At 52.2% G+C, this 16,141-nt stretch overlaps 1 protein-coding gene and 1 pseudogene across 1 annotated transcript in view; one reads left to right on the top strand and one right to left on the bottom strand.

The window, feature by feature from the left end:
- Nucleotides 1-16,141, top strand: part of LOC127474810 (uncharacterized) — a 1,039,526-nt gene that overhangs the window by 225,860 nt on the left and 797,525 nt on the right. Inside the window, 1 exon segment of the mRNA XM_051796115.1 lies at nucleotides 15,239-15,760. Within this exon segment, the coding sequence (XP_051652075.1) occupies nucleotides 15,239-15,760 (522 nt within the window).
- Nucleotides 1-16,141, bottom strand: part of LOC127474830 (zinc finger protein 883-like) — a 334,043-nt pseudogene that overhangs the window by 179,868 nt on the left and 138,034 nt on the right.

Raw genomic sequence — 16,141 nt, forward strand, 5'->3', positions numbered from 1 at the left:
GACAAGGAGGCCACGAGGCCCCAGGGCTGCAAGGGCCACTCCCCTCCTCCTGGCATCAGGGGCACAGACAGCAGCCATGGCCAAAAGCCTGCAGAAGGTGGCTCTGTCAGGGCCTTTCAGCTTCTCCCCATGCCTGTCTCCTCTCCAGCCCAGGCTGTCCTACGGTGTCCATGCCCTGCCCCTTTCCCTGCAGGCTGTCGTCATCCCCCCGGCTGCCCCACCTGGCTGGCACCTTCCTGCACTGACATCTCTGCGTCCTCCCTGGCTCTTCCTGCACACACAAAGCCTTGGGCTTAGGCAGACTCTTCCTGGGTGATGTGTTGCAGCACAGCGTTTCCCATGGAATGAAATTCCTCTTTCCTCATGTCCACTCGGGACCTCCCCAGCTGCACTTGCTATTAATTTTTTCTTTCTCATGCTCTTTTCTGCTCTGACAAAAGGATCCACCATCTCTAAATCCTCCCTTCAAGCCCTCTCAGGACTGTCCTGTACTGTCCTCAGTCTCCACACCAGTGAGGCCACAGCTCCTTAGCCCCTCTCTAGTGCTCATGTGCTTGAGACCTTTAAAGCCCATCTTGGGAGATCTCTGGGCACTCACTAATATTTTTGCAGATGAAAATGTCCTGCTCATAGTCTAAGGAAATCCCAGGGATATTTTTACCAAGGCCTGTAGTGGCAGAACATCAAGCAGTGGCTTCAAACTGAAAGATAAGTGTTTTATATTGGATAATAGAAGGAAAGATTTAACAATAAGGGCGGCAAGAACTGAAGCAGGTTTCCAGAGAGGTGGAGGTCCCATCCCTGCATTTGTTCAAGGTCAGGGAATGTGAGCAACCTCAATTAGTAAAAGATGTCACTGTCCATGTCCAGGGACTTGGACAAGATGACCTTTTACCTCCCTTCCAACCCAAACCATTCTGGGATTCTTTGAGTCTCAAACTCCTTCTCCAAAGAATTACCATGTTGAGGACATGAATTGCCATGTTTTTAGAGAAACCCTTCTAAGCCCAAAAGGTAAAAAAAATAATTAAAAGAGAGTTCCAAAATATTTGTGTGAAACCTTCACCAAGTAGGTCAATGGCAGAGCCTCCCAGCGTGACCTCACAGATGTGGATGGAGTTTTCATGCTCAGGGTCTGAAACTTATGATGGGCAACAAGAAAGTACATTTGGGGACTGAGGAAGACTTGTCATGGGATTTCTAGGAAAGAAACAAAGGAAAGGAAAGGATGGGATCACGGCAGTTTGAGGAGGAACAAACATGAGAAAACAGAGGGAAAAGGGAATGAAAAAGCTGGTCATGATAAACAGGAGGCTGCTCAAGACACTTCCCAGGCCAAGCCCTGACACTGATCCCCACAGCCTGTCCTTTTTTCTTAATAATTCCATTGCCAAGAAGTTTCTCTGTCCAGGGGTCTCTCTGCTCCTGGCACAGATTGTGGCCCAAGTTCCAGCCCCTGCAGTGGGAAACACTAACAGCAGACTCCTGAGTTCTTTGGGAGGCCCAGACTGGAGGGGTGTGTGTGTGTGTGTGGGTTGGAAGCACAAAACAGTGAAGAAAATGCAAAGTGCAAATCGCTACAGGGCCCATGGGGATCAGAACAGACACAGAAATCAGATGAAAGTCCTGTGGTGTGTGTTGACACATCACGGACGAGGAAAATGCAGTGAGGTGGAAGCTGCATGGTCTCTTTGTTCTCCTTGATACCCAGAGATGTTTTGTACAAACCAAGTGCACCTCCTATCAAGAAATATTCTGCACAATGTGCCCACAAATGAAATGGAAATTGGACCACAGTCCCACCCACAGCACTTTGCACAGTCCTGGATTATAAGGTATAAAATGTAGCCTGAATTTATCTCTAAGTGGGGGATGAGAATTGGACACAACATGTGCAGGGACAGATGGAGGGGTTTGTCCCCCTGGCCCTGCCCAGAAGGGACACCTTTCAGGAAGGGTTGTGGCCTTGGCTGTGCTGAGGGTTGCCCCGGGCAATGCAGCTTGGGATTGCAGTGGCACTGTCAGGGCTCTGCAGAGCTCCTGGCAGTTCCTGCATTTGTCCCCAGCAATGCCAGAGAACTGCAGGGGTTGCAGTCAATCACTTGTGCTCTTTGGGACCCCGACTGGCTCTGCTGAATGGGAGCAGGCCTGGAGTTCCCAGACTGTTCCTGCATCCAGGGTTGGGCCTGCAGTGACGTTTCTGCAGCATTTAATTGGTGCAGTGGCAGGATGGCCATGGATCCATTCCTGCAGAAACACAATGGTGCTCCATCCCAGGCAGGGATAGAATGGGCCCACAAATTTTGGAAGGATAAGAATCAGGGAGTTTTGGCCCTGTGGAATCCCATGGAACCAAAGGAACCCTGGGACATGGTGGAACCTCCTGGAATAAAGGGGACATTGTGACCCTGCAGCACCTCATGGAACCAAAGGGAGTCTGGGACCTGGCAGGGCCTGATGGAAACAAAGGAACCTCCTGGGAACAAAGGGAACCAATGAGACACTGCGGAATCTCATGGAATCCAGGGTCCATTGTGACACTGTGGAACCTCCCAGAATCCAGGGACCATTCTGATTCTGCAAGGCCTTCTGGAGTCAAAGGGAACACTGTGACACTGGGGAACCTCATGGAATCAAGGGTCCATTGTGACAGTGGGGAAAATGATGGAATCAGTGGGCCATTGTCACACTGCAGGGCCTTATGGAGCCCAAGAACGCTGGGAAACAGTGCAACCTCATGGAATCAAGGAGCCATTGTAACACTGCGAAGCCTCAAGGAATAAGGGATCCAATCTTTGCCTCAGATTTTGTCAACAAATTCAATTTAAGGGATTACAGAATTGTGACTGAACCACTTTTGTCCCACACGTTTTAATGATTGGCAAAATGAGAGTATTTATATGAAAAGAATCATTTATTCTTACAAATGATCAGACAAAAGATCTTAATCAGAATTATTTACTACACAATACAAAGGCTAAAACTGCTAGTTGTACAGTATAAGATAGGATAGTGCACTATATTGAAGAAATTATTGAACAATTATATTAAAGCTAGCCAAAAGAAATAATTATTAAGTAGAGATATGATGGAACTCACCAGACCAACGGTCATGGGGAGATTTCTTTTGCTCAACCTTGAGGAGTGTCCTTGGAGGGTGTCCCCACCCAAGGCAGGAATCTCCACACATCTACCCCAAGAAGGGCTGTGTTAGAAGAACCTGCCTGGATAAAAGGGGACTGGACTTCTCTAGTAGGAAGTGATTGACTGCTCCTCACAAATGTACAGACCAGTTACCAGCTTCTCTGTCCCATCCAACTTCCAAAAGCAGGATGTGTGTTTGGAGTTGGGTGAACCAGGCTGGTTTGAGCATCATTCAACACCAAAACCATTCCCATGGCGCCACTGGTAACTCTCAGATCTCACAGACAGCTTGCATGAGAGCTGGCACTGTTGGCATTGTGTGATGGGATTTTAGGCCTTATCAGGGTAGGCCCTCCTGCCACCCGGGCAGAGAGGTTGGCTGTGAAAGTCCATCCTGGAGATGCACAGGGAGCCAAGAGTTGGGCCCCTGAGTGACATCCAACAATGGACAGGGGGATGGGACTGACCAGATGAAAGTGTCTCAGGTAGAGCACCCGGCACTTGGCCTTGTTGAACCTCCTCCAAGTGGCCTGGGCCCATGGATCCAGCCTGTCCAGATCCCTCTGCAGAGCCTTCCTGCCCTCCAGCACATCAACACTCCCCCTCAGCTTGGTGTCCCCTGGGAACTGCCTGAGGCTGCACTCCATCCCCTTGTGCAGATCATTGGGAAAGAGATTGAAGTGCCCTGAGCCCAGTGCTGAGCCCTGGGAACACCCCTGGATGGAACTGCATTGCCCACCACTCCTTGGGCCTGGCCATCCACACAGATGTTTGCCCAGTGAACAGATGCTGCAGAATTTGTTTGATAAAGGTCCTGTAAGCCCAGAATATTGGGATGAGTGCAGATTTAGCTCTGCAGAACACAGAAATTCATTCACTTTCTCTCTTCCCTCTCTGGTTCGAGGGAACTTGTGACTTCAGTGTGTGACTCACTGTGTGCAAAGGGAAATATGGACAGAATGCGGGGCAGGGAGTGTTGGGAGGATCTTGGGATCTGTGCTTGGCACAGAAGGTGTTTGCCATTGGTCTAAGACTATCTACTGTGCAAAGTGGACTTCAGTGGAAGCAGTGTGGACTTGATATACAGCAGGGGAAGGAGTTTTGGTTTTATTGAGCTGTTGCCTTCCTCTGAGTTTGTTTGCTGGCAATAAATGAACATCTCTCTGTGACTCCTGCAGCTCTTTCTCCAAGCCAAGCAGGTGGGAGTTGGTGCCAAGGAGCTGAAACCTGCAGGTCCAGCCTTGAGTGGAAGGATCTCAGATTTGCCCAAGGCTGCTTTGAGTGCCAGGGGTTTGATGAGGGAATGGTGGGGTGGGGACAGGGAAAAAGTCTGATGGATTGTCAGACACAAATGGTCTTGATTTCCTTATCTCTTCACAGATTAAATTAGGAGGTGCTTGGGATCAGTATTGACTGGGGATTGCTGATATCAATGTAAAAGCAGGAAAAAAGTAAACAGGACACAAAAAAGGAAACATTTTCTTATTGCTTTTTAATACAATATATTCACTTTGAATGCACTTCTGAGATCTGTCTAATTAACCACAAAAGAATTGAAGACTTAAAAGTAAATTATTCCCAGAGGCTTGTCTGGTTCAGATGCCTTCACTGAAAAGAGAGTGTGGAGGAATGAGCAGACAAGGAGACCATCCCTGGGGCTGGGGAAGCAGGAACTCAGAGTCACTGGTTCCAGGTGGCAAATGGACTGTGGGATGTTTCTGTGAGAGCCCCTAAAGGCTGTGCTGGTTTCAGGGGGAGTACAGTTAAATTTCTTCCCTGTGGCCAGTGCAGGGCTGTGTTTTGGGTTTGTGCTGAACACAGGGTTGATAATCACAGAATCACAGAACAGGCTGAGTTGGAAGGGACCCACAAGGATTATCCAGTCCAACCCTTAGCCCTGTACGGGACCATCCCCAAGAGTCACACCATGAGCCTGAGAGGATCATCCAAACACTTCTTGAGCTCTGTCAGCCTTGGTGCTGTGCCCACTGCCCTGGGGAGCCTGTTCAGTGCCCAACCACCCTCTGGGGGAAGAATCTTTTTCAAAGATCCAACCTAAACCTCCCCTGACACAAATCCAGGTCATTCCCTCAGTCCTGTCCCTGGTCCCCACAGAGCAGAGCTCAGAGCCTGCCCCTCCTCTGCTCCTCCCCAGGAAGTTGGACCTGCAGTGAGGTCTCCCCTCAGTCTCCTCTTCTCCAGCTGAACACACCAAGTGCCCTCAGTGTCCTCACACGCCTTCCCCCCAAGGCCCTTCCTCATCTTGGTTGCCCTCCCTTGGACACTCTCCAATGGCTCAATCTCTCCCTTCCATTGTGTCCCCCAAACTGCCCCAGTGGTGCAGGTGAGGCCGCCCCAGGGCAGAGCAGAGCGGGACAATCCCCTCCCTGGCCCGGCCATGCTGGGCCTGATGCCCCCAGGACAGGCTTGGCCCTCCTGGCTGCCAGGGCACTGCTGACTCAGGGCCAACTGGCCACCCACCAGCACCCCCAGGACCCTTTCCCAGCACTGCTTTCCAGCCTCTCCTTCCCAGTCTGTCCGTCCATCCGGGGTTGCCCCATCCCAGGGCAGAATCCGGCACTTCCCCCTGTTGAAGTTCTCAGGGCTCCTAAAGAGCCAGGAGGTCACGGGATGTCAAAGAGCCCCATGGAGCTAAAGAGACCATTGGCACTGTGGAACCTCATGGAATCAAGAGGTCATTGTGACATGTGGGGCCTCATGGAACAAAAGGAATCCTGGGCAACTGCAGAAACACATGGAAGCAAGTGGCCACTGTGACACGTGGGGCCTCATGGAATCGGGGAGCCCTGGGACACTGTGGAACCTCACAGAATCAAGAGGCTCTTTAAACCTCTTTAAACCAAAGGGGCTTGTGCTGGGCTGTCACAGGCCAGGGCAGGGGCAGCTGCAGAGCCCCTGGCCCAGCCATGAGTGACGGGCTGAGCCATCAGCTCCTGCTGAGAGAAGGGACCTCACAGGCCCTTCCGAAGGTGTTAACAGTGGGTCTATTGGCTCCCAGGATGAATATATTGACTCGGTAAGCTTTAGGGTGTATCCTTGATGGTAAGGAAGTCAGTATGCAGCCCTAAAGGAGAAACAAAGCAGACTGTAAAGTTGGTAGGCCTAGGATGAGGGAACTACAATAAGGCCTTGAGCTTTGCTAAATGTATCACCAGTTGATCCTAGCCAATGAAAACGCTGTTGCTTGCTTAGCTAAAATGAGGTTATTGCTTGCTGCTAGCAAGGGGTATAAAAAGGCAGATGAGAAAATAGCGACATCTTTTCTGCACACAACTAGACTCTTTGTGTCTTTATCGACCGCCACGACTCTACACCGACAGTTTTGTTATTGCTGGGCAGCACTTGCACAGCTCCAAGGCCTTTCCTGCCCCTGGTACGGCCACGCTGGGGAGGGAGCTGGGGGTGCGTGGGAGGGTGGGAGGAGACACACCTGGGCCAGGTGACCCCCCTGACCCAAGAGCTGCTCCAGACCATGGACATCACACTCAGGGTGTGTAGGGGGGAACTTTGGAGTGATGGTGTTTGTCTGCCCAGGTCACCGTTACTCGGGACGGGGCCCCGCTCTCCTGGAGGTGCTGAACACCTGCCTGTCCATGGGAAGCTGGGGATGAATTCCTGGTTTGGCCTTGCACATGTGCACGTCTTTGACTCAACCCAGGAGTTTTGTCACTTCTACCCTTCTGATTCTCTCCCCCACCCCTCTGGTGGGGAGGGAGTGAGCGACTGTGCAGTGCTGAGTGCCTGGCTGACATTGCTAAACCTTGACAGATGGAAACTCCACAGGTCTCTGGGACCCTGTTCTAGTGCTGAACTATCCCCTTGGTGGGTTTTTAAAATTATTAATTATTTATTCTGTATGCCAAGTTACTCAAGCCTTACAGAACTCAGTGCAAGATTTCATAGCAGGGCAAGGTGCCCTTCATATCCTTTAGCTTTTTAAGCTGATTCCACACAGAAACACTGCCCATAGGCCATGAGGCCTAGCAAGGGATTTGTCAAACCCAAGGGGAGTCACCTCTCATGGGTTGTGTCACCTCTGGGGCTCATTGATGACTGACCACGATTGCACTATTTCCCCTTAACATTACATTGGTCAGACCCAGCTTGAAGGAGCTCTTGTCATTGAACTCTTTTGGGGTACTGAAGGTGCTCTGAAGGACAAAGATGTCATGGCAGGGCAGGACATAACAGGAATGCCTCAGGACACCGTTCCCCTCCTGGAGGAGGAGGAAAGCCAGGCTGGAACACATGGTTTTGTTGGAGCGAATATGGGGTGCTTTGTTTAGGCAACCACATACCCCAGTGGGACTTGTAGCATTTGGGACCATTTTACACCCTCTGTAGGATCACTTTGTCCATAGGAGTCTCTTCAAGGCCATTCTCACTTCCTTATTCTTCAAGCTATAGATGAGAGGGTTAAACATGGGAGTCACATCTGTGTCAAACAGGGCAGAGTATTTGTCAGGATCTCCAGAATCCCTCGAGTAGACGACTTTAAGTAGACGACTGTGGCTGAGCCACAGAAGAGTGTCAGCACCCCGAGGTGTGAGGAGCTGGTGGAAAAGGCTTTGTGCCTGCCCAGAGCTGAGGGGATTTTCACAATTGCCCTGATAATTTGAATGTAAGACAGAACTATTAAGCAGAAGGGAAGGATTAAAAAAACCAGGGTGATGGTGTGCAACCCCACTTGGTTCCAGAACGTGTCTGCACAGGCCAGGTCCAGCAGTGGGGGATGTCCCAGAAGAAGTGAGGAAGGTCACAGGATGCACAGAAGGGCAAAGGGAACAGCTGGTAGGTCTGTCCTGCCTACACTGGTGCCACAGCCCCCCAGGAGCCCAGCAGCAGCCTGGTGCAGAGCCCCTGCTCATGGCCAGGGGACAGAGCAGGGGGTGGCACATGGCCATGGAGTGCTCGTAGGCCATGGCAGCCAGGAGAAGGCTTTGGGTGCTGCCCAGCAGAACCAGGAAATACAGCTGGGCAGCACAGCCAAGGAAGGAGATCCTGCCATCTGCCCTCAGGAGACACACCAGCATTTTTGGCAGTGACAGAGGTGTAGTAGACCTGCAAGAAGGACAAGTTCCTCAGGAAGAAGTACATGGGGCTGTGCAGGCTGGAGTCCAGCACAGTGAGGAGGCAACCAGGCTGTTCCCTGCCAGCACCACCAGGTAGATGAGCAGGAACACCGTGAAGCACAGGCCCTGCAGGCTGGAGTGGTCACAGAATGCCAGAAGAACGAATCCAAATCCAACAGTGTGGTTCTCCAAGCCTTTTCTTTAGGACATTTTCCCTCTGCAGAGCAATCCTGTGGCCTGTCCGCCACCACCCCCACTTCAGGCCTAGAGAAAGGCTCCACACACCAGCACACACGGGACTGCAGGAGGAGGGGAGCTGGACCAAGCTCTGCAGGAAGGTTTGGGAATCCAACAGGGGCTGTTTGCTGCAGGGAGGTTTGCAAAGGGAGGGAAGAACAGAATCCATGAGCCTGCATGACCCGGATTTGCCACAGAGATAAGGGAATCTTGACTTGTTTGGCCAGAGGGGATTTTATTAAATAGAATGCCTGGGGATAGAGGAGAAAAAAAGGAAGGAAATGCATAAATACCAGCCCCTTGCAGAACAGTCTGGCTTACATTCCTTGTCCAGATGTTCAATGCATTTAATGTAAGAATGAGAAGAAAGAGGGTGAAAAAGGAGAAAAGTGATGAAAATGGGGAAGCAAAGCAAGGTAAGGCAAGGCAAGGGAAGGAGAAGCAATCCAAACAAAGCAAGGCAAGGCATGGTTCAGTTCTTAGACCTTGGTGAGAGAGATTAATCCCAGCTCTCCTCACATGTGGGAGCTCATCCCCTGGCGCTCTGTCAGCACACCAAGATCTGGGAGACTGTCCAAGATCTGAATCATTCACCTTCACATGGTGAGGGGTGAATCCCATTGGAAGTAAACCAGGCTTCTCTCTTCCAGGGAATCCAGTGGCTCTGATGCATCCATGGGGCATTTTAGCAGGACAGGGAAGCAACGGTTTATGCAGAAATAACAAGAGTTCCTAACTGTACTAAGAGACAGGTTAATGCAAGCAGTGCCAGTGTGTCCTGCAGTTTTCAGTCATCCAGAGAAGAAAGTTGTTCAAAGAGGGTGATCTCCCCACCATACCTGATTTGCCTGAACAGATCAGGTTTTTATAACTTCTGAGAGAGTCACTGATAATCCAACATTCCCGACCTTGCTGCTCTGTCCCTTGGATTCCTGAGCCCTCACAAATCCAGCCCAGAACCCGCTCACTCCCATCCCAGCCCTGCAACACTCCCCAGTGCCCTGCAAGCCCTGGCAAAGGCCCAGCAATGCTCCTGCTGCCCGGGGAGCTGAGCCCTCCCTGTGCATTCCCCACCCTCCCAGAGCACAGGGACTCCCTGCAGGGCTCACTGGCAGGGTGGGAGCTACAAGGCAGCAGCTCCTCCATGGCAGGTGCCTTCTAATGAAGCCACAACTCAGCTGAAAAGGGGTTTCAGGAACTCACTTTGGCCTGGGGAGGGAATGTCCTCTCCCAGGCGAGGGCTGAGGATGCTGCTGTGTCTCAGCCAGCACTAACACCCATTGAGAAGTCTTCTTAAACCCTGAGGTGTCACTGATGACAACAGCAGGTCAGAAAAAAATCAAGTATCCAATTAGCCAAGGGACAAGCACAGGGCATTTTTTCAAGAGAAAAATCTGAATTCACACAAACGCCATCCTAATACTTCGCTTATTTTCCCAAGGTATTTGTGCCATTTTCCTGTGAGTTTTATCTGTCTCATAGAGATGTCATTCAAAATTCCCAAGATCAAATTAAAGTTTGCATGAGAGAAAAGTCACCATGATTTTCTAATCTACCAACTTCATAACATAAATATACAGAAAAATTAAATATTCCTATTTAAAACCAAAAGTAATCACTGAGATACCCACATATATTTTAATTTAATGCTTTAACTCAAAGCAACCATTCCCATGCAGATTATCCACATACCAGCAATCCCTCCTTGTTCCCAAATGTTGTCAAAGATGCAGCCTCCTCTTTTTAACTCTCAGGTGTCTCCATGCTCCAAAGATCTCGAGTGGAGCCCAAAGCAGGCCAGCTTTGCTCCCAGGAACCTGCCAGAGCCCTTCTTAGGTGGTATCAATCTCACAGGCAGTGTTTCCCAAAGCTGGAGGAAGCCTGAAAAGGAAGGAAACTTCCCAAACCTAGCCAGGCTTTTCTCAGCACCTGAGCTGCTGCCCAGAGCCTTTGCCTCCCTGCACCCACGGCCTCCAAGGATCTGCTGGAGAGTCCCTGGGGAGGCTTTGTCAGCCCTCGGGGGGATCCTTAATGTTTCAAGGGACTGCAAGGTTTTCAGAGCAATTTGGGGTTTTGATTTTGCATTTTTGAGAGGTTTGTGCAGCCGTGTCCTCCAATTATCTGCTGTAACAAGTCCCTTGAGAGCCTCAGACAGTGACAACCCTCAGTGGGGCTCATTATTGCTTCAAGGCACTCAGGGTTTATTGAGGTGCTTTTTTTGGCACTGAGCCTCTGAGAGGTTTGTTCAGTCGTGGCCTCCAATGACCTGCTCTAATTAGTCCCCTGAGAGACTCTGTCGGTTGTGACACCCGGTGGGGCTCGTTAATGCTTCAGGGACTGCAGGGTTTTCACAGGACTTTGTGTTCTGCTTTCCACACTGAGTGTTGGAGAGGTTTGTGCAATCCTCTGCAATTACCTGCTCTAATGAGTCCCTTGAGAGGCTGTGTCAGTTGTGACACTCTGTGGGGCTCATCAATTCTTTGAAGTAGTTCAGTTTTTAAGGGCACTTTGGCTTTTGCTTTTGACACAAAGTCTGTGACAGATTTGTGCAATCATGGCCTGCAGTGATCTCCTTCAAGGAGTCCTTGAGGAGCCTGGATTGGGAATGGCCCTCAGTGAGACCCATTAATGCTTTGAGATATGTTGAGATTCTCTTCTGACTTGGACTCATGGAAAGGTCTCCTCTCTCTCAGAGGAGAACCTCACCTGAGGTTCAAGGACTCAGCGCCAAGTGCACCGTGGGGACCACGGGGCTCCTTAAAATCCATATAGTGCTAAGAAACCACAGGTCTGCCTTGATTTTCCTCTAGTCTAGTGCAGTTAATCAGGAAGTTTTCTTAATACGCAGAAATAGTTCAAAGGGGTTCTAATAAACATGCATTCTTATTTTCAAGGGTGTAGTTTCTTACTTTTCTCCTTTGAAAAGAGTTGATTGCAGCTTTCTCTAATTGATTTTGATCCAGGGTCTCTCCTAAGGAGGTTTGGACTGGTTGGAGCTTTCCCTTGAGGTCTGACACAGTGTGGACAACCTTGCTCCACATTTCCCAACTCCATCCTGTCTCTGCTCAGTCTCCTGGGTCCTGCTTTGCTCACAGAACTGGCTGCACACAGCAAAGAGGGCTTTTTCTTCTTTTTTTGCCACAATCTGAAACTCATGAGGTTCACCTTTGGTAACAGACACTCCTCAGCTGTGAGCCAAGTCCCTGCTGCCAGCAATGAGGTTCAGCTCCCCCAAGGCAAAACCGTGCCAGAAATGTTTTAGACACCCAGAAAGTGAAATAATAAACACGAATAAAGAGTTGGTACTGGGGGGACACTTGGGGATCCTGAGGGGCACTTATGGGGCAGTTTTAGGGGGACATTTAGGGGACACTTAGGCATCCAGGGGGGCGCTTCAAGGTCGGGGACCGTACTGGGGCTGGATGCCTGAAGAATGAACACACAGCCCTGGAACCATTGGATCTCCTGGATGATTGAAGTGCCTCTAATAGAAGGTGCGTGGCCTGCCTGCCCCTCCCGCCGAGCACCAGCTCCATCTCCTGCTCCTGCCCAGCGGCTTTGCAGAAATCCAGGGCTGGGTGTGGATTGAAGGCTGTGGCAAGGGACAGGATAAAGTTGCTTCACCTTCCACCCTTGATGTCTCAATGTCTGTGATCTTAGGAACCCTCACAAACCTGGAACAAGGCAGATTATCTGTTTTTGTAAGATATGTACATGGAGATTGTTTTGATCTGTGTTTAAATCGTCCTTGAATAAAAGAACTAATAGAAAACTATGTAAAAAAAAAAGGAAAAGGGAAAAATAAGAAAAACGAAAATTAAAAAAGGGAGAAAAGAGATAAAAAGGAGAAAAAAGAGGAAAAAAAAGAAAAATAGGAAAAAATGAGGAAAAAAAAGAACAAATAAAAAAGAGAAAAAAGAAAAAAGAGAGAGAAAAAAGGGAAGAAAAGAAAGAAGAAAGAAAAAAGAAAGAAAAGAGGGAAAGAAAAAAAGAGAAAATAAAAGAAGACAGAAAAACTAAAAACCAAAAAAAGTCCGAACCTCCCCCGCCGCAGGGACTTCAACTCCCACAATGCCCCGCGCAGGCGGGGGGCGGGCAGGGGCCGTGGCCGCGCGCTGATTGGCTGCGGGGCGGGTCTGTAAAGGCGGAGGGCGCGCGGAGCGAGCGCCATTTTGGCCTCGTGGTCGGGAGTGAGGAGGACTCGCCTGCGGCCGCTGCACTTCGCTGGGTGAGTTGGCGGGGGGGCGGCGAGAGCGGGGTCTGGGGATCCCCTCGGGGGCTGCGGGGAGCGCGGCTGTGGGTGGAAAGGCTGGAGGCCTCGGGGGGGTTTAGCGAGGGGGTTCGGGGGTTCCCGGGGACGTTTTGAGGGGTCCCTGAAAGGACTCGGGGGGGAGGTTGAAGGTCCTTGAAGGGTTTTGGGGGGCTCTGATGGGGGTTTATTTTTCTGAGAAGATTTGGGGTGTCCCAGGTGGGCTTTGGGGGTCTCTGGGGAGGTTTGGGCGTCCTGGGGGGCTTTGCGGGGACCTTCGAGGCAGTTTTGGGGGGTTTAATGGGTCCCAGACTGTTTTGAGGGTCCATGAGGGGGATTGGGGGTCCCTGAATGGGCTTGAGGGGTCCCAGGTGGGTTTTGTGGGTCACTGAGAGGGTTTAGAGGATGCTGGGGAAGGATGAGGGGTCCTTGAGGAGGTTTCGATGGGTCGAGGGGGGGATTTCAGGGGTTTTGAGGGGATTTTAGGGGTCCCCTAAAGCCCAGCAGTGGGGTTCAGGGGGTCCCCCAGCCCCCAGGGGAGGGGTCCTGGGGATGTCCCCCAAAATCCAGAGGGGGAGATGTACCACATCCGGGTAAGGGGATCCCAGTGCCCCCAGTATATCCCAGTGACCTCCCAGTGACTCACAGGATGGCCCAGTAACCCCCCAGTGACCATCCAGTGTGTCCCAGTGACCTCCCACTGCCCCCCAGTATGGCCCAGTGATCCTGCAGTGAGCACCCAGTAACCCCCAGTATGGCCCAGTAACCTCCCAGTGTCCCCCCGTGTGTCCTGGTATCCCCCAGTAACTCCCCAGTTCTCTGCCAGTGCCCCCCAGTGTGCCCCAGTTCCCCTCCAGTCCCTCCCAGTGCCCTCCCAGTGTCCTTCAATATCCCCCCAGTCCTCCCACTGCTCTCTGGTTCCCCCCAGTGTGTCCCAGTATCCCCCAGTAATCACCCAGTGCCCCACAAAGCCCCCAACTGTCCTCAGATGCCCTTGGCCTTTCTATGGGAGGGGGAGCATTTTTGGGGTCAGAGGATCCAGAGAGGAGCAGCGAGGCTGGGGAAGGGAGTGGAGCACAAGTGGTGTGAGGAGAGGCTGAGGGAGCTGGGGGTGTTGAGGCTGGAGAAGAGGAGGCTCAGGGGAGACCTCCTGACTGTCTGCAAGTCCCTGCCAGGAGGTTGGAGCCAGGTGGGGCTGGGGCTGTTCTGCCAGGAAGCAGCAGTAGGACAAGAGGGCTGGGTCTTGAGCTGTGCCAGGGGAGGTTTAGGTTGGATATTAGGAAGCAATTTTATACAGAGAGAAGTGAAAAGAGAGGTGGGTCACCCCCAAAGGGAGCTGGGGGGAGCCGGGGTTTGGGGGGCTGATGGGAAAGGGGTGGGAGGGGGGGGCTGAGGGGAGTGGGGAGAGCGGGAGCGGGGTTGCTGTGGGGGAGCCTCGATGTCCCCATGCCTTGATCCCTGGAGAGCGAGGGAGGCTGGAGATAGGGAGGAGCTTCGAGAGCCCTGAGAGCCTGGAGAGGGGGGGCACGGAGAAGGGGAAGCCTGGACAGTGGGGACCCCTGGGATCCCCTAGGACAACAAAGTGGAGAACCTGGAGAGGGGGAATTTCTTTGAATGCAGCATCCCGAAGGCGAGAATCAGAGGAGAAGGGAGCCTTGGGACACCCAACACTCCCAACATCCCAGACAGGGGAGACTCTCTGAACCCTAGAGGGGGGAAACCAGAGAAGGGGAAATCTTAGGAGAATTTTTTTGGGCTAATCTTCATATTTTAGAGTATTTTTAGGTGAATCTCAGCTTTTCAGTTTGGGAGGGCAGGAGTCTTCTCACTATTTCTTACAGGCTTTTGCCTGAATCTCGATGATTTGGGGTTTTCTGGGCTGAGTCTTGGTGTTTGGGAGGTTTTTATGGTCACAGGATGCCCAGCGAGCTCTAGAGATGGACTTGGGCAGGAGGAACCCCCAAGCCAACGCGCTCAGCCCTTGTTTTCCCCCCCCATCAGGATTTGTCCTTCCCAAAGCTTGGGCGGATGGAGGAGGAGGCTGCGAGGAAGAGGAAGATGCCTTGGGCCCCCCAGGCAGGTGAGGAGGAAGTCAGTGTCCCTTTGGGCGGGTGTTGTGCTGGCTCTGTCAGCCCAGCATGGCCCCGGCTGCAGGACAACCCCGCTGGCGCCGCCGTCCTGCCGGGGCCGGAGTTGGGGGGATGTCCTTGGCCTTCCCTGTGGACCGGAGGCAAATCCCCTGCCTGTCCTTCTTGCTTCCTGCCCCAGGCCCCGAGCTGAGGATGGAGAGCCCGGAGGACAAATCCCCCCGTGAGACCCTGGTGGGAGAGGCTGTTTTGAAGGGCTCCCCGGCGCAGGAAGGCAGCGGGGAGGAAAAGGGCCGGAGATCCCCCCGCAGGAGGGGCTCCAAAGCCAGCCCAGGGTGCTCTGAGGAGGAAAGAGCCAGCCTGTGCCGGGAAGGCGGCCGGAGCTTGAGGGGGAGCTCTGAGCTGGTGGTCCCTGAGCAGCCTCCCAGCAGGGAGAAACCCTTCAGGTGCTTGGAATGTGGGAAGAGCTTCAAGAGGAGCACCAGCCTCCTTACCCACCAGCACATCCACACTGGGGAACGTCCTTACACGTGTGGGGAATGTGGGAAGAGCTTCAGTGACAGCTCCACCCTTCGCAAACACAAGCACATCCACAGCGGGGAACGGCCCTACCCATGTGGGGAATGTGGGAAGAGCTTCAGTGACAGCTCCAACCTTCGCAAGCACCAAGTCATCCACACTGGGGAACGGCCATACACGTGTGGGGAATGTGGGAAGAGGTTTCAGACCACCTCACATCTCCTCAGGCATGAGCAGACACACACAGATGAGAGGCCCTTCCGCTGCACCGAGTGCGGGAAGGGCTTCAACCGGAACTGCAACCTCATCACCCACCGGCGCATCCACACCGGGGAGAGGCCCTACAAGTGTGGGGAGTGTGGGAAGAGCTTCACCCGCAGCTCTAACTTGACCCAACACCAACGGACCCACCAGTAAGAGAAGCCCCACCAGTGCCCCGACTGCAGGAAGAGCTTCGGCCGCTGCTTCCACCCCGAATGAAGCCCCTGATGGGGAGGCAACCCCTGGAGTCCAGTGACTGTCAGTCCATCCCTTTCCACCACAAAGGACCAGTCCCCTTTCCCAGGGGCAGGTTCTGACAACAGAACCCTTCTTGGGGGGTGTGTGGAGATTCCTGCCTTGGCTGGGGACCCCCCCAGGGTCACTCCTGGAGGTTGAGAGCAGAGATCCCCCCACCAGCGTTGGTCTGGGGGAGTTCCATCTGTCTCTAATTAAGAATTTCTCGTTTTGTGGCAGCTTGAGTAGAATTGCTTCAACAATTGCTTTAGTGTAGAGCACTGTCCTATCTTATCCTGTACAGGTAGTTTTAGTGT

This window comes from Manacus candei, unplaced genomic scaffold (assembly GCF_025592945.1).
Source record: "Manacus candei isolate 608988 ecotype Guabito, Panama unplaced genomic scaffold, ASM2559294v1 h1tg000045l, whole genome shotgun sequence".
NCBI classification, from domain to species: Eukaryota; Metazoa; Chordata; class Aves; order Passeriformes; family Pipridae; genus Manacus; species Manacus candei.